Source organism: Bos grunniens, chromosome 14 (assembly GCF_055505025.1).
Source record: "Bos grunniens cultivar Pamir isolate PY7600 chromosome 14, Bosgru_T2T1.0, whole genome shotgun sequence".
NCBI lineage: Eukaryota > Metazoa > Chordata > Mammalia > Artiodactyla > Bovidae > Bos > Bos grunniens.
In genome coordinates, this window is record NC_141178.1 from 80,444,217 (window position 1) to 80,471,805 (window position 27,589).

At 55.1% G+C, this 27,589-nt stretch overlaps 1 protein-coding gene across 6 annotated transcripts in view; it reads right to left on the reverse strand.

Annotated features, from left to right (window-relative positions):
* Window positions 1–27,589, reverse strand: part of AGO2 (argonaute RISC catalytic component 2) — an 83,105-nt gene that overhangs the window by 21,438 nt on the left and 34,078 nt on the right. For 5 of the 6 annotated variants that reach the window (XM_086337452.1, XM_086337451.1, XM_086337450.1 and 2 more), the window contains exons 2-7: window positions 16,634–16,829; window positions 8,655–8,775; window positions 3,509–3,690; window positions 1,738–1,874; window positions 1,106–1,240; window positions 379–466 (exon numbers count right to left, since the gene is read on the reverse strand). In XM_086337452.1, coding sequence (XP_086193578.1) covers window positions 379–466; window positions 1,106–1,240; window positions 1,738–1,874; window positions 3,509–3,690; window positions 8,655–8,775; window positions 16,634–16,829 — 859 coding nt within the window. The remainder of the gene's footprint in view (window positions 1–378; window positions 467–1,105; window positions 1,241–1,737; window positions 1,875–3,508; window positions 3,691–8,654; window positions 8,776–16,633; window positions 16,830–27,589) is intronic. The other variant, XM_086337453.1, reaches the window with a different exon arrangement.

Sequence of the window (27,589 nt, forward strand, 5' to 3'; positions counted from 1 at the left end):
GATGGGGAGTCCCCACCCACCCCGGGGAGTCCCCAGCCACCCCGGGGAGTCCCCAGCCACCCCGAGGAGTCCCCACCCACCCCATCACATCCAATCTCATCCCCGCTACTGCCTCCAACAGGTGGGATTTTATAATTTCATCCCACGATGTGAAGTATGGATCGACTAAGCCAAAGGCGCACTTCCAGAAGTCACCATGCAGAGTCTGGACTTGTGAGTGACAGAGGAGGCCGGGGCTGGGGGGAGTCTGAAGGGACGGTCACTTACGTCTGGTGGCTGGGGGGAGCCTGGGGGGACTCGCGTGTGGTGGCTAGGGGGAGCTGGGGGGGAGCCTGGGGGGACTCGCGTGCGGTGGCTGGGGGAGCTGGGGGCACTCACGTCTGGTGGCTGGCCGGCCTCCGGGTCACGTTGCACACGCGGTACTTCCTCTTCATCTGCCCGCAGTGCGTTATCTCCACCTTTAGACCTGAGGACACAGAGCGGCTGGGCTTCAGCATCAAGACTCGGCCTGGCCTGTCACCACACCCCACTGACAGACCACTGGATTTCAGGGTACCATCACCCGCAGACCCACAGGGCCTGGGGCTGGGCTGTCTCACCCGCAGGGGTGCCCCCGGCCCAGGGGTGGCGAAGCCCGAGGACTGTGCTCAGAGACAGTGGACGACGTGGGCTCCGCTGAGAGCGTGGCGTCCGCGCCCATGGCCTTCTGTGCTTCCTGAGGGGCTATTTTTAGCAGAAAGCCCTGCTGCTGGCCTCTGTACACCCCCGGGAAGCACAGGTGCTGACGGCCAGGCTCCGGGGCGTTTCAGCAACCAGATGGCGGGCAGGAGGGCCCAGCCCGACCACGGTGCCCTGGACTGCACTTCCTTGAGTGGAGACCAAGCTTGATGCGTACAGACACCCCAAGTAGAGAGGAGCCAATGTTCTGGAACGTCTGAGACGCTGGTTAAGTCGTGCTGCCGCCCTGGGCTGCTCCGCGCTCAGACATCATGGGCCACCCTGTCCCTGTGTTGACGAATCTGACGTTGACTGACCCTGCCTCCAAGGAGAAATGTGGGCCCCCTTGGCCGTGTGCCCCTCGGGTCTAAGGCAGGCAGCTGCTTACCTTTGATTTCTTTGGTAAACTTGACCCTTTGGGAATCTGTCAGAGGTTTCTGTTGTTCTTCAATACTTTTAAAATCCAAGACTTCACAAACAAACTCAATGACTGGCTGTGCCTTATAGAACGCTGTTGCCGAGACTGTGGGCGGGAAGAGAAGAGCACAGACGTGACGGGGTCTGCCTGGTGCAGCCCCTTCCACGGCCGAGCCCCGGGCCAGGCAGGAGGGCACCTGGCCTCCGCACCCCCTGACCATGGAGCGGGCTCGGCACGGGGGTGTGGCAGTGGGGACTTGCGCTGGGGCACGGACTGCCACTGCCCACTCTAGCCAGGGCAGCACTAGGGGCTGACAGAGGCTAAGGTCACCTCTGAGAGTAAAACTGGGCTTTACAGCCACAAGTCGTGGGTTTTCTGGCAGTTTCTGACCACCTCCTGGCCTCCATCTCGCTGAAGTTTATCCAACACAAGGGCAGCTGGGAGCCCCCGCAGCACCGAGCCACTGTCTGGGGAAGGGACCCTGCAGAGGCTCTGACGGTCAAGCCTCAGCGCTGCTGCCCTTGCTCACGAGCAGGTGCATGCAGAACTGGCCCCAGGGGCCCTGCTCCTGAACCCCACCCTGGCACCGGGGCTCTGCTTACCATCGATATTCAGCATCATCTTCCAGAGAGAAGGCCGGACGGACTGATGGAAGCCAAACCACACCTCTCGGCCCCCGCCCAGTGGGTTGGAGCAGCCCTCAGATGCCGTGAAGAAGGAGCGGCCCACGGGGGTGTACCTGGAACAGGAGCCTCGTCTAGGGGGGCTGGCGGGCACACACCCTGAGGATGGCCAACATGTGGAGGACACGCGGGAGAACGTCCCCCTGAGAGCTGAGGGCACGTGGCCTGGTCCTGCCTCCCGTTTCCCACAGGACCCTCCCACCTCGGTGCCTTGTCTGCAGCCAGCACATCACACCTTTCTTGGGCGGAGTGGGCTGGGGTGCTAGTGCAGGTGGCCACGGTCGGCCAGCTGGACAGGCCCTGCCCGGGCCTCAGGGCGTCTGGAGCTGAAGGCCAAGGACCTCTCGTAGACCAAGCCCCCGGGCCACGCCCGTTCCCTCAGCTCAGCTCCTCCACAGGGCGGAGAGGGAGACGCTGAACTCAGACCTCGCTTGGGGATGATGGGTCTACGTGTGGAAGGATCCACACCCCTCCCAGGGCCAGTTCCCGCCAGAGCTCAGAGCTAGAGGCCCCCACGCTCTCAGGGCAGCAGTCAGCAGCTGCGGTATGGCTGAGGGTCCCCAAGGGAAGACCCTGCTGCCTGTAGACGCAGCCACCACCCAGGACATGCAGCCCGCTCTCGACCTCCCCTCAGATGTGCTCATCCTGCCTCTTTCTCCACTTTTCCCAAAGACTTTCTTCCTGATGATAAAGGTAATGGTGATTAATTCAGAGGGATTCGGGGGGTGGGGAACAATCACAGCACTTCCTGCTGCTCACTTAAAAAATGGATTTGACACTTTGGCAACAACCCTTAGGTGTTGTTTTTGTTTTACTTTCACCTACCTACCTTCTCCCCCAGCAACAGTTCCGAGCAGTGACAGACTACATTTGGGGGTGATGGGGACCCCTGCCCTGACGGACAGCCTGCTCTGTCTGCAGAACAGCAGGGCCCCCTGTGAAAACCCACCCGGCTCTTCAAGGCGCCTCCTCTTACACTCACATCTCAGAGTTCTGGTCAGGGTTGGGAAAGCGCAGTTTGGAGGTTCATTTCAGTTTCAAGTGTTCTTTCTTATACTTAATCATTCACACAGTTCCTGAGGTCCCACTGTGCGGGACGCATGTGGAAGGAAGAGGCGACCCCAGGAGAAGCCCAAGCTTCCGCACGGGCACCTGTGCAACTCGAGCCTCTGTGTGGTCAATTACGAGCCGTCCAAGTGTCCCAGCAGGTTCAAATGCCGTGATAAGTGGGGGAAAAACACCAGAGGACAGAGCCAAAGTGGGAAACCCCCAAGGCCCCCAAAGGCTCCCCCACGTGGCGCAGGCCAGCTGAGCACAGCGCTGGAACACGGGTGCACGGGCGACCAAGAGACGGGACCTAGCTCACGTGCCGGGTGGAGTGACCACGCGCCCGGAGTCAGGGAGTGTGTGTGCCTGTCTTGGGACACAGGAAGGGGGTGAGTGCAGCTCCTGGGGGTCCTGGGCAGCTCTTCTTTCCCCAGTGGGACTGTGTGTGCCCGACTGAGACTCCGCCAGTGCGTTTTCCTGACAGGCACTGCTGCTGCTCTCGTCCTATAAACCCGTGTGTGCCACCACCCTGACCCCCAGGCCCAGAGCATCCTGGGAGAGCAGATTCACGTTCTCAGGAAACGGAGGCATTGGAGGCAGACCCTCCTGCTCCTCCGGCCCCCACCCCACAGGCAGTCCTCACCTCATGGACGGCAGATGCCTCATGACCACGTCCAGGGCCTGGATCGTCTCGAAGGGGACGCTGGGCAGCCGCCCCGAAAGTGCATCGTGTAACGCCTGTAAGCTCACACAGGACACCCACTTGATGGACACCTTGAAGATGCGGTCCTTCCCTTCTCCCGGCAGCGTGACCTCCAGCTCCACCTGGGAGGGGACCCGAGCACACGGCTACTCAAGCTTTCTTCTGAGGAAGCCAGAGTGGGGAGCTTCCACGGCCCTGAAAGGCGCCTCCCCGTGGCCAAGCCAGCAGAGCACAGTTTCCGTACAAGTTTCCCCACTCGGCCCTGCTCAGCTCCTCCACAGGGCGGAGAGGGAGACCCTGAGCTCAGGCCTGGCTTGGGGGTGGTGGGTCTGCATGTGGAAGGCTCCGCACCCCTCCTGGGGCCAGCTGTCTTCCAGAGCCCCCGAGGTCAGCGAGACTCAGCCAGTCCTCCACCCAAGGGCACAGGGACGGGCGTGCCCCCCACCCGGAGGCCCCGACCTCCCAAGCCTGAGCAGAGACACAGTGGCGGCCGGAGCCAGGGGCCAGCACTGCTGGGGGCTGGGTGGCTTCCACAAGGAGGAAACCCCAGGACGGGGAAAGCGGGACGCAGGCACAAACAAGGCTGCTCTTGGGACGGAGGAAGGGGGTGTGGGCAGCTCTCTGGGGGTCCTGGGCAGTTATTCTTTCTCGGGTGGGACTGAGAAGACTGCAGAGGATCTGGGGTGGGGGGTTCCTGTTTCCTGGGTCTCTGAGTCCATAAGCTAGTTTTACAGTGAATAAGTCATGAGCATGAGCCTTCTCAGAACAGACTCGAGACAAAACAGAGCAAGACACTAACAATGATCGAGATGGACGGACGTTTCCAACCTTTCTGTCAGATTAGACTTGTCGCCAGTACGACGCGGGGAGACCATAGCCACTCAGTGGAGGATGTGGACAGCAGGGACATCATACCCCAGGCTCGGCCTCGGGCAAACAGGCCGCAACACTGCTGCAGGGCTGTCCGTGCCCACCCATGCACAGAGGTGCCACGGGACCAGCATCACCAGGGCCAAGAAGGCAGAGAAAGCAGCTTCAACCACCACCACGAAAGGGCAGACGGGGGCCAGTGTCAAAGGCCCTGCCGATGGCTGGCGGGGCTCACTCTCACTCTCACTCTCATGCCCCCGCCCCCAATGCCTGCACTACCCTCACTCACCCCCGCCCTCAGGGGGGGCTCACTCTCACTCTCATGCCCCCGCCCCCAACGCCTGCACTACCCCCCACTCACCCCCCGCCCTCAGGGAGCACTGCCTCTTACACTGCTATCCCTCTCAGACACCCCAGAGCAGCACCCAGACCATGTGGAGCCCTGCATGCCTAGGACGCATGCAGGCCCCAAATCAGACACGGCCCAGGCTCCATCCAAGGATCAGCAGAGCGTGAGAAAGGAGCCCGTTCTTCCCAGGGGATGGATTTCAAGCACCTAACACTCAACAGAAGCTGGCCACAGAGGGCAGTGACGGAAGATTCGTCTCAAGACAGAGGACATGTTAAGGGTGCACACATAGCCGGCAAAAGCCGTCAAGAGAGCACCAGCTTAACCGGAGTCGTCAGGACGGGGGCTGTGGGGGCAGCCGGGGAGGCGTGGGGGAGGCGTGAGTGCGGCCGCAGAGCGCAGCCAGGAGGCGGCAGGGACTCACACCCGCTCCCCTTACACACTGACTCCAGAGGGCACGTCACGCCCGCCGTGCTTGGGAACCGGTGCTAAATTAGATGCCTGTTAACGTCATTCTTCAGAAATGCCTCCATAATCCCACCAAGTGGGGATTCGGTGGGGCGTTTCCCTTCAGGAAGAGGTCCTCCTGTTTTCAAGTAGTCCAGACCAGCCTCCTCTCGGTCCCCGGCAAAAAGGGAAAGGAAGAAGCTCCAGGCTCTGCGACATTCTCCGTCGGACACGCCTCAAGAGGCCGCCCTCTGCAGCCGGCTCCTCTGGGATATCGTCTCTAACGCAGGACAGCGGGCAGCCCCCGGCGTCACAGACACCGTGCACACGAGGACGTCAGCGCACGAGGACGCCAGCGCACAGGAGCCGTGACCAGGAAGACGTCCCCTGCCACCTTTTCACCATGGGCAGCGTCAGCAGAGGCATCACAGCAGGCCTGGAAAACGGAAGACGGCCCCGAGGGCCGACCTCTGCAGACAGACGCAAGTCACACGCTGGGTCCTTCCTGTCTGAGCATCACCGGGGTGACAGAGCAGAGTCCCGCCTGGAGCCGCTGTGTGGCTGGAGGGAGCAGCAGAGAGGGCCGGGAGCATTGCTCGCCACGGGCTCTGCTCACCCAGATGTCCACAGACCCGCAGGGAGGGCACCACGGGCAACAAGCGAACACGCTCCTGGCCGCAACTCACATCGCATCCCTGCTGACGACAAGCCAGGAGCAACACCTGCACGGCGAGCAGCCCAGACAGCTCCTCGGTCTCCTGCACGGAGAAGGGAAGGTGGACCTGGCATGCAGGGGCTTTCAGCCAGCACGGGGTTGGCACGGAGGAGGGAGGGCTGGCAAGAGAGATGAGGAGTGGAGGACAACAGCTGCCCGCCAGGGGTCCGGGACCCAGGCATGGTGTGGACACCCCAGGCAGCCGCACCCCAGGGGCAACTGGGGACATTAAAGGATTTCCTCTTACTACACAAGTGCCTGTGATGCAAAAAAAAGTAGTGTATGGAAAAAAAAGCACACATAAAAGGGAAAAAAAAAAAAGACGACACTGCTTCAAGATGTGAACGTATGGGAATAGAAAAGGGCAGCATCTCACGTGAGCTCCCAAACGGAAGAAGAGATTAATTTCTGCACCTTGCAAATATGTGACAGACATTACAGGTGACTGGAAGGAGGGCTCTGGAATCTGGAGACTCCACCCAAACCAGACCCTGAGGCTGTGGTCAGGTTCTCTAAGCCCGCTTGAGGAAAGGATGAAGATGGGTGGGCTTCAAGCTAGGAGACACCAAGTGGCTCAATGGTGAAGAATCGGCCTACCAACACAGGAGACGCAGCTTCGATCCCTGGGTCAGGAAGACCCCCTGGAGGAGGAAATGGCAACCCACTCCAGTCTTCTCGCCTGGAGAATCCTATGGACAGAGGAGCCTGGCGGTACAGTCCATGGGGTCGCAAAGACTCGGACACGAGTGCACGCACATGCAAAGTGCCCACCAAAACCTGGTGAGATGCCCAAAGTGCTGCTGTGGGTACCGGACACCCCACACGAGCAGCAGTTAAGACGACAGAAGCAAACCCTCAGACCTGCAACCGTCACTGTTAGCAGCTGCTAAGTATGTGCTATGTCCCCAGCGCTGTAACTAAGTACTTTAAACCCTGACGCCCCTCCCTGCCCTGGGTGGGCATCACTCAGGAGAGCTGCTTAAAGCTGAAGACACCGCAGATCCGGAACCAGAACCAGCACTTAACAGAGGCCCCAGGGCTATGGGGGAAACACGAAGAGCGGAGATGCCGTCTCAGGGAGCATTTGCTCACTGGCAGGGGCACAAGCACACCACCTTCCATTTTACAGGGTGGCAGGAGAGACAGCTCACCCGAGGCCCCACCACTACTCAGGGACAGGACGGCACTTGGCCCACACCCACTACCACCCCGCGCCCGTGTCGACGTCGACAACGACGTGTCTCAGCTCTGACCACCACACATCCTCCCCCATCCCTTCTCAAGGAAAATATTCCTCAGGCCCCCCAGTCCCTAATTATAAATACGAACAGACAACACTGTGAGTAAACTCCTTAGGCTTTTCTTTCTTATACAACTTAAAGAAAAACAAATATGCAAATTAGACGCAAAACTTTATAACTAATACACTGTAAATGGAATGTATTGCATGGAATTCTCTAGGCAAGAAGACTGGCATGGGTCCACCCATTGCCTTCTCCAGGGATAGAATTCGGGTCCCCCACATTGCAGGCAGATTCCTTCCCATTTGAGCACGAGGGAAGCCCCATTTCAAAGGCAGAGAGCATGTTCATTTGCAAGAGATGGTTCTGCTCAGCTGACTGGCTGGCATCAGGTCCCCAGAACCAGGCAGGGCTGGTGAGAGGCAGGTTGTTATCCCAGGGGTCCTCATCGCTGCCCCGCCCAGCCTCGGCCCTAACGGAGGCCTCCTATCAGAGCACCACAATTTCTAGCCATGCTGCTGGGAGCTGAAACAATCGGCCCTGCTGGCCATCCAGCCCAGTAGAGGAGCTTAGTCATTTTAAGATTATCATTAAAATGCAAAAGCAAAACCACAATGTTCTGTCTGCAGAGAACTTGCAAGTCACAGGCAGTAGCCTCAGATCTCAGATCCTCTAAGCTCTGAGCTATTTTTCTTCTCAGGGACTCTCTTGGTAAGAGGCTAACTGTATAGGTCATTCCTTAAGGGAATCAGCTTTTACATTCTTATTGGGATAATTGTTCAATTACTTGTTTGTGTTTTGATGTTCTTCTCCCCCCCCCGCCCCCCAGTACATGTAAAAATGATTTCCACGCCTTCTTTGGTCTTCCTCTCTTACAAACAACACCTATCATCAAAGCAGGGCAGCCCAGTGATTGGAAGACGTGCCAAGAAGTGGCAGCTGCTAGGCAGAAGGGTTACTGCTTTTTAAATAAAGCCACAGCAAGGATAAAGACAATAAGGAGAGGTGACATATTAACTCAACCGCGACTCCCAGGTTGATGAATCGTGGTATCACTTTGGACGAATCGCTGGTTACAGCCGAGTGACCACTTGCTTTTGCTGCCAACATTGCACTCGTCTACACCTGCACGAACACACTTCTCTCTAGGTCTTCACACACCCACCCCATGATGCAGGCTCCTATCTGGGGTTGGCCTGGAGCATGCGCACACGTGTGTGGTTCACATTTAAAAGTTTCATGGTTTCGGGATGTTCTCAGTTTCTCTCTCTGGACTCAGATGATGTCACCCTCTGCCGCTGCAAACCACAGCCCACAGAAGGTGGCGTCCTCGGACCCTACCATGAAGCACACGACCGCTGGGGGCTCTCTGCCCCTGGGGGAAGTGACTCTGCATGTGACGAGAGGGACAACAGGCTTGACCTCTCACACACTGATCCATCCAACCCGCCTCCATGAGCTCACCTTATCCCTCCCGATCGGAAGGGGCATCGCTGTGTAGAGATTCTTCCTTCCGTCAAACACTGGTTTCCGATCCCCAAAGATCTGTGTTTTAAAGTGCTGAACCATATGTTCCACTATTTCCCTGAAACAAGACAGAATAGGAGCAAAACGTCAACAAAACCAGGCAAAGGGCATACAAGGATGACATTCTTTTGACAATGGTTTTTAAGCAATTTTGATAAGCCCTGTGGCTTGTTTTAATAACCTGACTTTCAACTTACTTCTACAAGAAACCAAACTAGACCCTTGTGTGGTTTACACTCACTCACCCTGAGGCTCAAACACAGGAGAACCCCTTCCACGACCTCACTGTGCATGCGCATCCAGCAGACAGTGCGCCCCCTCCTGAGGCTGAGGGCCCTGCCCTCTGACAGAGCACCCCGGCCCACGGACACTGGTGGCCGGCGCGGCCTGGCCTCGCGCTTCTGTGACCCGTGGCAGAACACGCTCTGGGTACTGCTGCCTTTTCAGTCTGGGCTCTGGAACAAAAACCCTGAACCTGACATGGAGGTTTGCTGTTGTAAGCGACAGAGATTCTGGGGCGGTGAGCTCCTCGGGCAGCAGGAACCTGGTGGGCACGAAGCAGCTGTTCTGCTGTGAGGTTTGAGGACCAAACGGGCTGTGACCCCACCTCGCCCTGCTTCGCCTACCTGTCCACCCACCAGCCTCTCTGCACACCCGGGACAGCATCACTGCACGCCCACCTCCTGACTCTGTCAAGGGCAGAGGACGGGGAGGCGCACCGGAGCTCAGCTTTGCTGTAAGCCTCTGCCTCTGCTTCGCTGGCTTCACGAGGAACGCACCAAGCCTCTGACACCCACCGAGAGAGCCTAGCCCGGAAGGTATGAAGCCACCAGGACAGCTGGTGCCACTCTGACCCCCATCCCACCGCCCTGACCAGCAGCCGGGGTGCAATCTCACCTGCCGCTCCACAGACTACCCTGGGCCACCCACGACAAGGCGGCCACTTCCTCCACGCTGTCTCCAGACCACTGCTCCCCAAGCTTCGAGGACCCCATCTTCTTGGTCAAGACTTCACCATCAACTCAAGGTCCAGATGGCTCTATTGGGACGTTCCACCCACATTCAAAGAACAAATCACCCAACCGAATTCAAGTTTATTGTGAACAGAATTAAGAGGGCACAACCCCCAACTTTTCTCTTAAACACGACGAGGCAATTATGGGACAACCTCACTTATAAACACAGATACAGAACAAAATAAGAGAAAGCCCCACCCTTCATGGCTCCTCTCTCCCCCAGGATTGGAGTAAATCAGTCAAACCAATGTGGTCCTCCCTAAAGGGAGCATGAAGTCTATTACAATGAAGAGCGGACTTCACCACAGTCAAGTGTGCAGGGCATGAGGGACAGGGGACAGCTAGTTCCGAGGGGCATACACGATTCTTTTATTGGGGCGCTGAAAACACTGTAAGATGTTTAAAAACAAAACCACCAACCGACAAACCATATTCATGGACAGGAATATTCAATTTCCCAAACAAATTCACTCTTTCAATCTCAATAAAAATCCAGAGGGGCTAATTTTTATCTGACAAGATTTAATAAACTGTAAAGTGTATTTGGAAATAACGAAGGATTAAGGCAGGGAGGAACAGACAAGCTGAACTCAGGAGAGGCTCGAGGACCCAGAAAATGAGCCATAGATGCAGACATTTCACCTCTGAGAGAAGGAGCAAGAGACAGGACAGAGCACGCATGAAGCGACCTAACAAAACAGAAAGACTCGCTGAGACAGGAGACACACATGTGACTTCAGGGCTGATGAGTGAAACAGGTGAGGAAGGCTGAGAGCGATACAAACTCCCAGGTACAGAAATACATGTTGCTAAACACTTCTAATGTATTCTTTGGTTAATTTCTAATTACACAGATTTTTGCATTAACACCTTCTCATTGTGAATTTCAAATACGGATAATGCTCTAAGTCTGCCCAGACCACCTCTACTTCAGTTCTCTTCTCGGAAGCAACCTTATTATCTTCAAACCTATGCATTTTCTATAAATACATAGGTACATTAAAAAAAAAGAAAACAAACAACGTATTGTTTTTTTAAACACATGGCTCTGGAGCTCGCTGTTGTCCCAGTATGTGTGTAAGACCTTCCCTTGTCGCTACGTACACAAAGGGGCACCAAGCCGAGAGACAGAAACGCCGCTGTACCACGTTCTGTACCGTAATACGACAAACCACATGGCTGTCCGTTTCCAGGTGTGGGATTCATGCTGTGAAGCTCCATTTCCCTGCTGTCCGTGGTTTCACAGTGTTCTACGGTGTGTTTATTTAACCATCCCCAGTGGGTGATTTGAAACGATTTCTTTTCCCTCTCTTTTTGCCATGACAATATTAGATGTGCTTGTACACATCTCTTTGGGATAAACACTTAGAAGCAGAATTGGTGAGTCAAAGGTATATGGGGCACTAAGCCACCTTCTGAGAAGTCTGGACGGGTGCACATCTCCTCCCATGAGCAGCAGGCTGCAAACCGCACAGCCAGGCTGCACCGCCCACGCTTCCCCTGCACAGACTGAGCTCCTGCTCCGTGTTCTTCAGGAGCCACTTGACCGGGCTCAAGAGGAGTAAGAGGGAAGGGACAGTCAGAGATCAGGAGCACACCTTCTTCCTTCAAGCCGCCCATCCTGTGCGTCTGAGAACGGAAGTACTAATTCTGACCTCCTGGCAAGGTTTCCGGTGCTGGCGGAAAGGCCTGCATGGCCTGGACCAGCCCTGGGCACTGGCTGCTGCCGGCGCCCAGCTGCAGCCACAGTGACACTGGAAGCCTCCTGAGGGGCCCTGCCTTATACTGAACCCCCTCCCACAGCACCACTCAGGACGGTGACTGTGCTGCCAGGGACGAGGGCGCACTGGGCTAGTATTCATGACTCATCAGAACGTGTGTAGACGGCATTTTCCTCCCAGGGCTGCATGAAGCCTCAGGGTTGGATGTTAACTATCTACTGTGTGCATTGCACAAGTTTCGGGAACTCAGAACTGACACGTGCTTTAACACAGACTGCAGCGTGGAAGCACATGGGATTCTGAGGACTCCCTGAACGGCGTCAGTCTGGGGGACAGCCCGCGGCACGGACCTCCTGCGTCTGACTCCCTCCCACTTCGGGCTCCCGTCTTTCAGCGCAGCCTTGCCACTGTCCACTTGCCCACTGGGGACACGAGCCGCGTCTCCCTCGGCCCCCACAGTAGCCCACTGGCACAGTGGAGGTTTCACAATGGTAGCATGGTTGGAGAGCGGGACTATGTCAAAGTGCTAGCATGTCGTGGGTTCTTCTAATACAAAAACTTTACTTCTGACATTTTCCCAAGCTATTATGATTGATTACAATTTTGAGATTGAACCTGAGCCAAGGTCCGTCAGAATTACCAGCAAAATGAACGCTGAAGGCACATACATGGAAGTAGGCAGCAACTCCCAGGTGGCTCTAAACCCAGGGGAGCCGCACGGCACACTCGCAGCACCTGGGCGGGCCTGGCCACAAAATGCAGCTTGAGACTCATCTGGGCTACTTCCTGCTTGACTCAAGGCAATTTCCAGACATGGGGCAACTTCAGAACCTTGCAGTCATAACGACAACAGGTCTGTGGGAGTACAGTCAGGTAAAAGCATCCCATTTTAATCACCATCAGCCTTTTTCTGCTGCCAGATGACAAAACCTTAGTCACGCCTATTTTCATAAAAGAAAGCTTCCTGTAAACTGTGGTTGATGGCATAATAAGAGCCCACTGCTGCCACGCCAATCCAAAGTTCAGGAAACGTGCTTTTCCACGCCTTCGTTCCGGCTCTAAGAGTACATCCAAATCACAGATTCTCACAGGATTCTGTCCCAAGGAGACTCAAAATCAGACAAGCCCGTTCACAGAGCGTCTCAAAGCATGTAAGGCACGTTCAAGATCCAGAAGACCTTTAGTAAACAAAGCCGTCTCAACCAGTCGTGCCCAAAATTCTGTTTACACACACATTTCTTAGTAAGCACATATTTAAAGGACCTCATATAACTGTCAAGTATTGTTTCTTTGGAGACATGTCTTTTGGGGATAAATACACAGAAATAGAATTGGTGGGTCAAAGGGTGTGTACTATTTTTATTTTAACATGTACACCAAGTCACTTTCTAAAAAGTGAACCAATGTGTACCGGCCACATTGAGTGCATCCAACTGTTAAGTTTTACAGATAAAGGAAAACAACCCCCAAGCATTCTTTCTCTTACAAAGACTCATCAGGAAAAAATTTACAGCCAAGAGTACTTTATAGGGTACCAGCACAAACCAGGTAACCAATCTGACTTCTCAAACTGCAACTCAGAATGCTGTTTCTGACCATGACAAAGTACGAAGACTTTTCCTCCCATCCTACAAAACTAGTGAAAACGTGAGGAGCATTTGTGGCCCTGGAAACCCGGCGGTTTAGGACTGTGACTAGTGGGGGAGGGAATCACACGGTCACTGCCGGGAGTAATTTCCAAACCACAGCATGAGACAGGAGCATAGACAGCAGCCGTCTCGTCCAGAGGAGACAGGAGCAGAAGAGGTAGGAATCTGTGCAGCTGGGTACCAGAGAAAATAGCAAATACATGATGTTCAGTGAACAAAAATCCACGATCCAAGTGAGTAAGCAAAGAGAGGTGCCGTGTAATTTAAGGGAAAACCTGCCATAGAAACAACCCCTGCGATGACCCATATGTTGTAATTAGCAGACACGAGCTACTATAATAAATATGCTATCACTACAAATACACTCAAAGTCATCAAGAAAAAAGATGAGAAAGAACAGATGAGAAATAGCAGAGAAAGTAAACTATGAAAAAGAACCAAATGGGAATCCTAGGACCAAAAAGTACAGTATATAAATGAAACAAATGTACTGGACGGTTACCACAGAAGACCGGATATTACCAAAAAAGAGGAGGGGAGGAATAAAGTGATGTTAAAGAGAGATCAATGAAGGTTACCCAAACCGAGAAAAGAAGGGGAACTGTTACAGTATCACATGGTCTAACACACACAGAGCTGCAATCCTGGCAGGAGAACAGGAAACTGAACTGGAGAAATAGTTAAAGAAATGACGGCCAGTATTTCACCCAAACAACATGAAAGACACAAGCATACAAATGTAAAAAACTAAAGGATCCCAAGAAGGAAAAATACAAAGAAAACTCCACCTAGGTAGGTCACAGTCAAATTGCTAAAAAGCAAAATTAAATAGAAAGTATTTGGAGGAAGGAGGCAGAAACACACTGGGGAACTACAATTAAAAACACAGAACAAAACAAATCCCTGAGGTTTCATCAGAAACAATGAGGAGTAAAAGACAATGCTCAGTCCCTCAGTCGTGTCCGACTCTTTGAGACCCCATGGACTGTAGCCCACCAGGCTCCTCTGTCCATGGGGCTTCTCCAGGCAAGAATACTAGACTGGGTTGCCATGCCCTCCTCCAGGGGATCTTCCCAACCCAGGGATCAAACTCAGGTTTCCTGCACTGCAGGCAGATTCTTTACCATCTGAGCCACCAGGGAAGCCCAAAAGTCAATGTAATAACATCTAATTTAAGGTACTGTAGGGAAACTGCCAGTTTAAAATTCTACATCCAGCAAAAATCTTTCAAAAACGAGGAGAAAGTAAGCATATTTTCAGATTTTAAAAAATGCTGGGAGGATTCATCACTGGCAGGTTTGCACAAGGATAAATGGACTGGAAATCCTTTGGGGTTCTCCCAGGGCAGGTTTGAATCCTGTTTACTACACCTCTCATGTCTACTTCTGCTTCACTGACTACTCTAAAGCCTTTGGCTGTGTGGATCACAACAAACTGGAAAATTTTTAGAGATGGGAATACCAAACCACCTTATTTGTCTCCTGAGAGATCTATATGCAAGTCAAAAAGCAACAATTAGGATCTTACATGGAACTGGTTCAAAACGGGAACCAGTTGGAAGAGGAGTATGACAAGCCCGTACACTGCCACTGTTTAACTTATATGCAGAGGACATTATGTGAAATGCTGGGGTAGATGAATCACAAGCTGGAATCAAGACTGCTGAGAGAAATACCAAACAACCTTAGATATGCAGATGATACCACTCTAATGGCAGAAAGTGAAGAGGAACTAAAGAGCCTCTTGAGGGTGAAAGAGGAGAGTGAAAAAGCTGGCTTAAAACTCAACTTAAGATCATGGCATCCGGTCCCCTCCTTTCATGGCAAATAAGATGGGGGAAAAAGTGGAAGCAGTGACAGACTTTATTTTCTTGGGCTTCAAAAATCACTGTGGATGGTGACTGCAGCCATGAAATTAAAAGAGGCTTGCTCCTCGGAAGGAAAGCTATGACAAACCTAGGCAGTGTATTAAAAAGCACAGACATCACCTTGCCGACAGTGATTAGTATAGTCAAAGCAATGATTTTTCCAGTAGTCATGTATGATTGTGGGAGTTGGACAATAAAGAAGGCTGAGTGCCAAAGAACTGATGCTCTCAAATTGTTTCTGTAGAAGACTCTTGAGAGTCCCTTGGACTGCAAGGAGACCAAACCAGTCAATCCTAAAGGAAATCAACCCTGAATATTTATTGGAAGGACTGATGCTGAAGCTCTGATACTCTGGCCACCTGATGAGAAGAGCCAACTCATTGGAAAAGACCCTGATGCCGGGGAGGACTGAAGGCAGGAGGAGAAGGGGGCAACAGAGGATGAGATGGTTGGATGGCATCACCGACTCAGTGGGTGCGTATCCCCAAGCAAACTCTAAGAGACAGTGAAGGACCAGGGAGCCTGATGTGCTGCTGCAGTTCACGGGGCTGCAAAGGGTTGGACACGACTTAGCAACTGGACAGCGAAAGAAACCGAAACAGAAAGTGAAAAGGAAAATAAGCCTCGCCCAGGTGAGAGTGTTTCCAGTACAGACTCAAACCTGGAACACACTAGTCAAAGGCCCACAAATCAGTAACTAGACAAAAGGAAAATAAGCCTCGCCCAGGTGAGAGCGTTTCCAGTATAGACTCAAACCTGGAACACACCAGTTAAAGGCCCACAAATCAGTAACAAGACAAATACCACCCATAAAATAGGGGGAAGACCTCAACAGATATTTTACTAAAAAATAACACATGAAAAGGTGCTCAGTTCATTGGTTATCAAGAAATGGAAACTAAACCACAATAAGTTGGTGATGGACAAGGAGGCCTGGCGTGCTGCAGTCCGTGGGGTCGCAAAGAGTCGGACACGACTGAGCGACCAAACTGAACTGAAGAAACCATTACACCCTCACTGGAATAGCAACAATCACAAGGACTAACAGCTGAGCGCTGACGGCGGCAGGTGGAGCAGCAAGCCTCACAGCTGCCAGGAGCGGGAGACGGCGCAATCGCGTCCCATGCAGCGAAAGCTGCACTACCTCTGACCCACCTACTCCACCCCAGGTATTCATCCAAGAGAAGCGAAAGCACGTCCACAAGAAAGGCTTGAACGAGCATGTTCCCGGGAGCTTCATTCATCACAGCAGAGCGCCAGAGCACCGAATGGAAGAACGAGTAAATGAACGATGAAATAATCGCTTCACTACACATTCCTCTGCAGCAAGAGCAAGAAGGTCTTAACTCACACAGAGCCACAGATCAGGCTCACAGCCCGCTGAGTGAGAGAAGCAGGGTGAAGGCGGCTCTCTCGCGCGCCGGGCGCCTCCAGGGGCAGACGCCAGAATGCTGTAGGGGGCGGAGGGCTGGGGCGCGGGGCAGCCTCCCGGGGTGAACCCTCACTGAGCTGCACACCGACGGCGTGCACTCACTGTATCTCAACACGAGCACGTTAAAGAGCAAAGAACACAATGCAAGCTCCCCCGAGGGAAAGAGGACCCAAGGGATCTGCTGAGAGCTGAAGGGTGGATCCCTCTTAAAAGACAGACAAAACAGAATACCTGTTAACTCTCCTCGGGCATTTCTCTGGCTTGATATCCAACTCATAGTGATAGATGTCAATTTTTGGAATGTCCATTTCAAAGAAGTTGGCCTGTAACTTGATTGTTCTCCCGGAGGTCCCGAAGTCGGGTCTGGGTGGAGGCTTGAAGGCATATCCTTGGATGGGTGGCGGTGGCGGAGCAGGAGGTGCGAGCGCTGGAACACAAAGAGGACGCCCGTGACCCAGGGCCCAGCTGCCCGCCGCCTCCCGCCCAGGGCCAGTCCGCAGCCCTGCAGGCACGCCCTCCCGCCCTCTCCACGGCGCCACCTCCTCCTGGAGCTCTCCCCACTCCCGCCCGGGTCCACCTGGTCGCAGAGCCCCCCAAGCACCAGGCTCGAGGCCCCCCTGGGCCGCGCCGCTCCTCGTCCCTGGCGGCCTCGACACTGCACAGTGCCTTCCTCCCGCACACCACGCTCGGCCCTCCTCACTTCTTAGGATGACAGGCTCCTCGCAGTTCAGACCCTCCCCAGGCCTGAGCCTCCATCAGTGAGTGAGCTGCGGCCTGCTGTCAAGACCCTTCCCACACATTTTCCACGTCCGACTGCTCAACAGTGCTATCAATTTCATCTGCTTTTCCCTTGAATGCCTCCTTTCCTATCCACCTCGGCTCAGACGGTAAAGTGCCTGCATAGAATGCAGGAGAACCGGGTTCAATCCCTGGGTTGGGAAGATCTCCTGGAGAAGGAAATGGCAGCCCACTCCGGTATTCTTGCCTGGAGAATTCCATAGATGGAGGAACCTGGTAGGCTATAGTCCATGGGGTTGCAGAGTTGGACACGACTGAGCAACTTCACTCTCTCTGCCTCAGCTTGGGTTCCCGTGTCATCCTGGTGGTGACATGTCATCCAGGGGCCCCCTCACCCTGTGCAGACACTTCTCTGGCCCCCAGCACGCAGCCCCAACACTGAGGCATTGGTGCCTCAGGCTCATCTCCTGCCGCAGAGACCCCCACCCCGCCCCCAAGAGCCAACTCACGCCTCCGAGCCCTGCATGCACCGGCTCTGCCCACGAGCCCTGAGCAGCTCGCTCAGTCCCACAGCGCCTGTGTGCAGCTCACTGAGTCCCATTTCCAAGAGGAGTCTGCTACGCGTGCTCAGTATCCTTGGCCCTTGGCCTCCCCAGCGGGACCACGAGCAGCTGGAGGATCTGGTCTGAGAGCGCCTGACGCACAGGAGCCCAGACACACCGGATCCACCCCCGCACTCACACCAGGGGAGGCCCAACTCAGGCGGAGAAGGCTCGCCAGCGTCCTCTGCGACGGGCCACCAGAGTCACGCAGGAGGGGGTTCGCAACACCGAGTCAACAAAGCCAAGCCTCCCAACACCAACACTCACGCACATGCCGTGATGCCACATCCCAAGGACCACTTCCTCCACGACGCCCCTCTCCCAGGGGCTTCCGACAGCTGTGCTTGGGTCAGCACGGCACTCGACTACACCTGCCATCTCTCAGCCTGGAAGCCAAGGCTCATCACCCCCTTCTCTACCACAGACCAAGACCACCTCCCCACAAAGGGGGCATCTCAACAGTAAGCCAGCTCATGACTTAAAAACGCAGCATATACACCAAAATTAAAAAAAAAAAACCACATTATATACCTCTCTGGTTACCATACTTGCTATGTATATTTTGGTTCTTTCTTTACAGATGAGAGATTAAAGATGGAGCAATGTGAATTATTAACAAAGGAGACAAGGCCAGAGGGTCGTTAAAGGGACCAAGATCTTCATGGTGGTGTCCCTCCTCCATGACCCTTAAATGCATTAATTTAGGAGTACTCCCACTCACCACACTACTACTACGTCACCTAAGTCATGTCCGACTCTGTGTGACCCCATAGACGGCAGCCCACCAGGCTGCCCCGTCCCTGGGATTCTCCAGGCAAGAACACTGGAGTGGGTTGCCATTTCCTTCTCCAATGCATGAAAGTGAAAAGTTAGAGTGAAGTTGCTCAGTCATGTCCGACCCTCAGCGACCCCATGGACTGCAGCCTTACAGGCTCCTCTGTCTATGGGATTTTCCAGGCAAGAGTACTGGAGTGAGGTACCATTGCCTTCTCCGATAGTTAATAAATAAATAAAAGAAACTTCATCTCAACTCAAATTTTCAGTAATTCCATTAATAAAATTCAAGCTGTGGTTTTAGGGGGAAAAAAAAAAACAATGAAAAAAATTTCCAATAACAGAATACCTTTAATTTTCACTCAAATATCTTTGCTTCAAAAAAGTCCTCATTAAAAAAAAAAAAAATTCCATGTAGTTCAGTCCCTATTGACGTTCACAGGAAACAAAAACACTCTACAAAAAATAACAGAAGCTGTTCTTACTGTATTTCTGACATAAAAAAACTCAGAGAGTCCTTGAATTACTTGTTTTCTATTTGGGTTTCTTTCTATGAGGAAACAAACATACTCTAAGGGTTATTAAATCTTTCTGAGTCAAACCACCTGGAGACCTTCCGGTCTCTGCAATGGGCTAGTGTCACTTCACAGATGACACACTCACAGCCTTTCACAACAGCCCATCCCTGCAACAAGCTGCCTGTGTGCCCCACATGCCGCAGCGTGCCAGGACCCAGAGACGGAGGGCACAGGGTGAACAGGGCCCGCGTGCCACCCGGGAGCACGTCCGAGTGCGGGTCACCCAGCGCATCACTGTGCCTACTTCTCCACACTCAGCAGGTCACGGACCCTCGCACTGAGGGTCCCCACCATGCCAAGGAGTGGCCCCCACTAGCTCCCTGGGGACAGACAGACTCTCCGCCCTCCGCACTGAGTGCCCACGGGCACGAGACCCCCGTTCTCAGGTGGACTTCTATCCGGGGAGAGGAACCTGGTGAGTGTGGAGTCAAGGTTAAACCTTTGTGTCCCAGGCAAGGCCCAGCCACAGAGCCACAGAAATCTGGCCCCGGGGCACTTCAGGAACCAGAGCACAACCCTCAGGGAAGGGAGTCCCAGCTTACCAATCGCTTTCAGTTTTTTTTAATTAAAAAAATTATTTTTAACTGAAGTATAGTTGATTTACAAGATCATGTAAGTTTCAGGTATACAGTGCAGCAATTCAGTCCTTTACACACACACACACACACACACACACACACACACACACACACACACTTCTCCAGGCAAGAACACTGGAGTGGGGACTCCCCTGAACCGGCCAGTGCTGAGGACACAGGCTTGATCCCTGGCCAGGGAAGAGTCCACAGGCCAGGGAGCAACGAAGCCCGCGCTGCAGCCACTGAGCCCACCCACCCAGAGCCTGTGCTCTGCAACGAGAGAGGCCACCAAAAGGAGAAGCCTGAGCACTGCAGCGAAAAGCAGTCTCCACTGGCTGCAACCCGAGAAAGCCCACATAGCAGTAAAGACCCAGCACAGTCACAAATAAAATTAAACAGACACCTACGATTAAAAAAAAAAGAATACTGGAATGGGTTGCAATGCCCTCCTTCAGGGATCTTCCCAACCCAGGGATCGAACCCAGGTCTCCCGCATTGCGGGCAGATTCTTTACCACCTGAGCCATCAAAAAAAGCCATATAAAAAAACATATCTACCCTTTTTCAGAATCTTTTCCCCAACGAAGCTGCAGCACGGGCTTCGTTGCTCCGTGGCCTGTGGACTCTTCCCTGGCCAGGGATCAAGCCTGTGTCCTCAGCACTGGCCGGTTCAGGGGAGTCCCCACTCCAGTGTTCTTGCCTGGAGAATCCCCATGGACAGAGGTCATTATATAGCACTGAGTACAGGCCCCTGTGCTCCACAGTAGGTCCCTGATAATTCGCGGTTCCTGACTTTGCCTCTCAGCTGCGCAGTAAAGGGGTCGCCTAGGAACCCTGAAGCCATCCGAGGCCAGGACAGTGACACAGCCGATGTGCCCACACCACGCACGCCCAGGCTGCCCCCCGCCTCACCCCACAGCTCAGCCACCGGCACATGGCCGGCCTGTGCCCCCTCTCAGGCTGAGCTGAGCACTCCTACAGCCCCAACACCCACCACCTGGATGCGAGAAGCCATGAAGCAAGGAGCCAGTGTGCGCTGCTAACCTGTATTAAGAAAAGCAACGGGGCAAGGCATTTCTTACCCACCTCGAGCCTTCAGTAACCAAAACACAGACAATTCGTGGGGAGGCGTATGGAATATAAACTCCCAGGGTAAACCCTGAGCTGAGGGAACAGGTGCGGACCTGTGTTTGCACCTTCGGGAAGGAAACCCTCGTGCCGAGGGACGTGAAAGCCGCACAGCCTCGGCCCTCGAGGACACCATGGGTCTATTGTTCTGAGGCGCAGAGAGTCCCGCGTGTAAACCACCAAACGGGCAGGAGGATCCACTAGCAACGCTCGAGAGGTGGAGGGGGTGCCAGCCGACCTCCCCGAAGGAGGGACGCATGGGCACGGGCAGCATCTGACCCGGGGGAGCTGAGAAGCCAGCGCAGCCTCACCCAGGTGAGCTCTGCGAAGTCTGCCCTCCACGGCCACAGCAGGAACGGGGGCCGCAACCAGAGAGAACAGATGAGAAGGGGACACAGCCCCCCACCCCCTGGAGCACAAACTCCCTGGTCAACCTTCTTGCCCAGGGCTCCAGGAGCGGGCACCACCAAACATCCATATAAATGGAAGCCCAAGGAACAGCCCGAGAGGAGCAGGCACCTGGGCAGACTTCCTGGAGGAGACACCACCGAGCTAGCGTTAAGCCAGGTGGCCACGGCTCTGGCCACCCAAGAGGGCACCCGCTGCCAATCTCCATCTAAGAGGGCCCTGCCATGCCAGCCGGGCACACAAGTCCCCAGCTCCCAGCCTCTCTCAAACCTCCTCCACTCTTCATGGAGAAATGCAGCTTCACCCCTCTGTGAAGCTGCCGGCAGACACCCTAGCCCACGCCCCTCGCCGACCCCAGGCCATGCGCACAGCACATCTCCCATCCGGCAACCAGTCGGATGGTTTGGTCTGGAATGATCTGCTCGCCTCCGCACGGGCCACACGTTTGGGGCCAGGAGGGCGAGTCCTCTGTTCTCGTCCAGGAGCACCAGCTGTCACAGCGGGCAAGCTGCCAACATAGCCCCGCCACGTGGGTGACTCAGCCTGCAGTGTCCACTCCTGACCAGGGTGCGGTGGGCAGGGGTCAGCATCAGGGACAAAGCGGGCACCCGGAGTGTGCTGCAAGGCCGCTGACGGTCCAGCGCGCGTGTCTCAGGCCTCCATTTTTAGAGCCACAGCTCAATCAGTGAAAGGGAAGCGTGTAGTTAGTGAGTAATCGACTTCCTGTGTGAGTAACCGGGTCACAGAGACCAGAGAGCTCTCCCCAGATCCCGAGGGAGCAAGCCTGTCACCACGCTGGGCCTCCCACAGAAACCCGCCCCCAGGGTCCGGGCTGTCGCAGAGTTTAGAGGAGGGTCCCAGAGCAGGGCGAGGGACCTCTGCCGCCTCACCACCTCCTGGCAGACCCACCCCAGCCCTCAGGAATGCTTCACTGGTCCCAACCCCCACCCGGAGCTGGGGGCCGGGGTCACAGGCCCGAGGAGGTGCCCAGAGCCCACTGACTTCATGGAGCAGCATGGGCTGGAGCAGAGCTCTTCCCACCGCCCAGGGAGAGCCTGCGGGGGGCACAGCGACCGGGCAACCTCACAGTCAGCTAAGATCCGCCCCCGCCCCCATCCGGGAGAAGGAAGTCTGCCTCCTTGCAAACACTCAGATGACTGGCGGCGGGGTCCTTTCCTGACGAGAGCACAGGACGCCCCTGTGCGGCATCATTTCCATTCAAGCAGCCGCCGCGTTTCTCTGCCCGTGATGGCAGACGTGGGTGGACTGGGTGAATCCTTCCCGTACTGTAGTCTTCACTCTGATTATCAACACACACACTTATTACAGAAGATGTAGAAAAATACAAGAACACTTCAATCACCTATTGTGCCGAAAGGTGACTAACAGGCAAGCTGGGACCTGGACACAGCCTTGTTGCCAGAAGAGCACGGGCGCTCTGCCCCAGGCCGCGCCACCTCAAGCCCTTTAGGGAGAGCAGCCGTGCGCCGCCTCCGGCCTCCCTGAGGTCCCTCGGTCAGCATTTGCAGCACGATCACAGCCGCCACCTGCTGAGGTCTGACTGTGCGCCCAGACGAGCAGAAAAGGCAGGCTGGCCGGTCACGCGGCAGCAGTCACAGTGCTACTTCAAAGCCGGGTGCGCTCCAACCTGCTGCTGGGCCTGTGATTAAACGTGGTGACGTGTTAGGTGTCGCTTCCGGTGTTCTGATAAACCTTTCGATACAACCAGTGTCCTTTGTCATCCTACGTGTGCTGCTTTTGCCTTAAAAAACCGTTACCCTGGAAAGGGACTCATCACACGTGTCACCAGGCTGACAAAGGGGCTCCTGACCACAGACTCCGGGGAAGCACCTGCTCTAAGGGGACAGGGTGGCCTCGTCTCTGAGCAGAGAAGAGGATGTTTTGGTGGCTACTACGTCACAAAGCCTCTGCGGTTTCTGCGGTGGCGTGGAGGGTGGGCAGGTCTGACGTTCCTCCACTGGGAACAGCCCTACGGGCCGACGGGGCCTCTGTCTCCATGGCTGCCCCGTGATCACCCATCCCTGATGTGATGTGAGCTCACGATGTACCCGCTGCCATGACAACAGGCTCTCCAGGCTTCTGCTCATCACACAGGCCGCCTACCATACGGCAGAGTCGGGAATTGGAAATCAGACATTCTGATAAGGCCTGACAGCAGCGCCCCAGGGCCTGGAGGCTCTGCCCGCAGCTCACCCAGGGCCACGAGAGCAAGGCAAGTGTCCTGGGGAGCAGGGTGACAAGCACAACCATTCAGAGAAGCTCTTCATTTCTGCCGTTTTCCAAGTACTTAAGCCCGTGGAACTGAATTTTCCAAAAACTGCAAACTACACTAGGTCAGGCACTGGACCTGGAATCTGATGGGGAGAAGACGGCCCGCAGCAGCCTCACTCCAGCCTTCACGGGGTGTCTGCTGCTACAAACAGGGGCCAGCCAACACCATCAGGCTGAGAACAGCATCCCTGACCACACACGACTTGAAATAAATCACAGAACTTGGAGCCATGAGTCACCTTAGAGTCACAGAAAGAAAGTAGCCCCCCTCCCACCTCCCTGCTCTGAGTCATGGACAGTGAGGGGCTCTGGGCAAGTGCTGGGGCCGTGACGTTGAGACGGGTCTGGGGGCTGGTCTAGGGAAAGGCTGGAAACAGGAAGTACCCATCAGGCGGCGGGCACCAGGGCTTCCCAGAAGAGGCTCAGCGCTGCCTGCACCGCCCCGCCCTCACACATGGTGTTCCTGCCGCCTCGTCTTATTATGAGTTAGCTGACCTTCAAAAGCAAGAAGATCTGCCTGACTGTTCACTCCCGGGTGACTGAAATGTTCCTTAAGAAAGGTCTAAATTAGAGTCAATAACCAAATGAACATCCTGGCTCTTAAACTAAGCAGCTTCGGCTACTGGCAGGGGGACCGAGGTTTCGGGCTGTACTCACTGGCTGTTCTGTGCTCCCTGCGCTTGGTCACAGCCTTGTGGGAGGCTGGGGGGCAGGGCCCTCCTCCAGGACACAAGCCCAGCCCACCGGTACCCGTGTTTCAGTGGGGCTGGGATTAAAGAGCTGCCACCTAAACACCAGGAAGCCATCGTAAAGCTCTTTCCAGAATCTCAAAATGAGCATTAGCATTCAAAGTCACGCATCCTCTACCTTCCTTTTAGAATTCTGTGCTCGTTATATTGGGTATCACAGCCAGAAACCATGAGGGCAAGAGAAAGTGATAAAAGCAGCTCAGAGCTACTGAGTCCTCCCATGCCGTGCCTGGGGCCAAGCTGGGGTGGACATCAGCTCCTCTGTGCTTCTGGACGTCACTGTAAGGAGGACACGGACGCGTGGAATGAGCGACGTGTAGGGTCCCTCGTCAGGCAGTGGCCACGCAGGACCACCGCCAGGGTCTGTGCGTCCCCCGCACCAGGCCTCATCGAGGGCACAGGCCAGAAGGCAGAGGCTGTCAGACCAGCACTCTCCCCTAAAACCAGGGCATGCGGCTGCCGCCGGGCAATCCACCTCCTGCCCACACGGGCTGGTCTCCTGCAGTCGCCTGAGCTGAGCCGCGTCACATCATCACATCAGCTTTCTTGGTGGAGCAAGTGGAAGTGGCCTCGGGACGAAGCTCTGAGAACACAGACAGAACACTGTCGTCTGGAGGGCAAGTCAAACACACACCGTTTACAGGACCACAGGCCCAGACCCAGGCGCCCGCACCCACTGGGAGCACAGAAACCCAGCGGGCGCCCTGCAGGGTGGGATCCAGGCTGTGGCCCAGACGCCTCCAGACTCAGAGGCAGCTCGTGCCCCCTAGGCCTGGGGGCATGAAGGAAAGGGGACACTCGGGGCAGGGAGAACCTGGCCCCGGTCGCTGGAGGGAGGAATCACCCCCAGCAGCATGGAAACCAGGAGCGTCTGGTGCCACCAGGGTTCTGAGCAGATGGTGAGCAGCAGCCTGGGGCATGGGGGAGGCTCCACGGACACCACGTGGTGGAGAGGCTGACTGTCAGGCCTCCACCCGATACCCCCAGGCCCACAGGTCCTACCCCGGCCCAACCCTGGCCGCCCCCACCTTCACTTCCTCCTCCCTCCCTCGGGCAGGTCTGGTCAGCATCTGCCTGGATGAGGAGGAAGGGCAGCTGGGCAGAGCCTGGCGACCCCCTGGGCGGCCTCCCCAGACCAGAGACGGGGTGGGGACAGCCCCCAAGAAAGGCAGCCAGCGTGGGCACAGGGCAGTTCTCTGGAAATGTGTCAGCCTCGCACAGCCACAGTTCCTGTAAGCCCTTCACTTCCTCCTCCCCCGGGGGAAATCCCCACCTGTCTCAGCCTGGTTCCTGGTGAAGCCCAAAGAGAGGGCCCCGCAGGCAGCCTGAGCAGAGAGCCGACAACAGGCAGCTGCGTCCAGGTGAGGGCAGGTCCCGCGGGCCACAAGCTAGACGGGCGCTCGGGGTGCCCACAGGACGAGCAGCCAGCTGCCTCGTACCCGCACCGACCGCCACCTCTGTGTCTGCGGCAGACTCGGAGAATGCAAGAGGCAGTGGGTTTTAGTGTGGTTTAGCCTGAAACTCCAACCAGCATCTAAAACAGTCTTCTTTGACGAATGGTCCCCAAAACCACCTCTGTGATCGGTAAGAAGAAAACGTTTTTCCCCTCATAATAAGTATTTTAATAAACTTTCCCTCTTAAGTTAAAACTGTCCCCTCTGATTCACCATCTGTTACTACTCAGCAACGTTAGAAATACCCTAATAAATACAAAGAAGGATTAAAGAAACACCTGTAAAATGTAAATTACCTCCCATGGAAACACCCCCCAAACGACCGCTATGACAGTAGCGTGGACGAGCGGCTCTTTCAAGCGCTTGTCAGAACATTTAGACGCTCTTTACATAAAAACCCACAAAAACGTGAACACTGGCTTATCTGTGCCTTTCTCCCACACACTTCTCTGCAGCACTGACTAGTTCTGATTTTACATTTACTCAGTAATCCTCTGATTGGTAACTGCCTCTCCCACCAATGTTGGCATCACCAGGGCAGAGACTACGTCTGGCTTGCTGCAACTGTTCAATGAATAAATGAACAAACGAATGATCAGGTGAAAAGGGGAATATACAACGGCACCCCACTCCAGTACTCTTGCCTGGAAAATCCCATGAGCGGAGGAGCCTGGTGGGCTGCAGTCCATGGGGTCTCGAAGAGTCAGACACGACTGAGTGACTTCACTTTCACTTTTCACTTTCATGCATTGGAGAAGGAAATTGGCAACCCACTCCAGCGTTCTTGCCTGGAGAATCCCAGGGACGGGGGAGCCTGGTGGGCTGCCGTCTATGCGGTTGCACAGAGCCGGACACGACTGAAGCGACTCAGCAGCAGCAGCAGCACTAACTCTTAGTAGAGATGCCTTTATGGATGCATAACTCGATGTCAAGTGTTTTGGATCAAAAACACGAGGCCTTCATGAGGGTGAAGATTATCATTCCATCTCCGGCCAGCAGCCTGCCCGTCTCACTTCCATAGGCCAGGGATGACCAAGCACCGCGGCACGTCCTCCTCACAGCCACCCGCTCTGACACCAGGCGTCTCCAGGTCACAGGCTGCGTGCTGACCCCAAGTGGTCCCGCTGAGCCCCCCACAGAGGAGTCCATGTGGCACCTCTCATGCTTTGGGAAAGTCTTTCTCTCCGAAGAACCTAAATCCTTCTCATCCTCTGCAGCATACAAGAACCTAATCAACCGTCCCTGTAAAGCAGCTGGGAAAGCTCAGAAAACTCAGCTTCCTGCCCTTCCATACTGACCACTCCGTCCTAGTTCAGAACACCTCTCAGCACCGAAAGGAGCACGCGACTTCTCTGCAACATGCATATCATCACGCGAAGCCCCCACAGTGACTCAGGAGCCATGGCCACAGCAGGGCCCAGGCACAGATGCTGGGTCCCCTCCGGGCCTCACGGGGGAAGGCGAGCAGAACCCTGGTGCACAGACGGGAAACGAGGGGACAGAGGGTGACAAAAGGCAAAGCCGGGTCTCGGACACGGGTCTCGCTACTGTCACCGCGTGCGGCCTCGGGCCCCCGAGACGGCAGGTGTGTGTGACCCACACGAGATGCGTGAGCTGGCCACGCACAGTGCTCGTGGCCCTTCCCGAGAGCAGCGCCCCCCGCACCGGGCGTCTCCCGAGCACCCTGACGGCCCTGTTCTTGGGCGGTCGCCCTCAGAAGGAGGGCAGGTGGGGACGCACAGAGAGGCTATAAGCAGACCACCAGGACAGGTCAGGGCGGGCGGAGGTGGCACGTCCACAAGGTGGACAGGAGGACAAGAACAGCTTCCTGGATGTTAAAAAACGTAGGCAAGCTTCTACACATTTTTAAAAATAAGTTCCAAATGG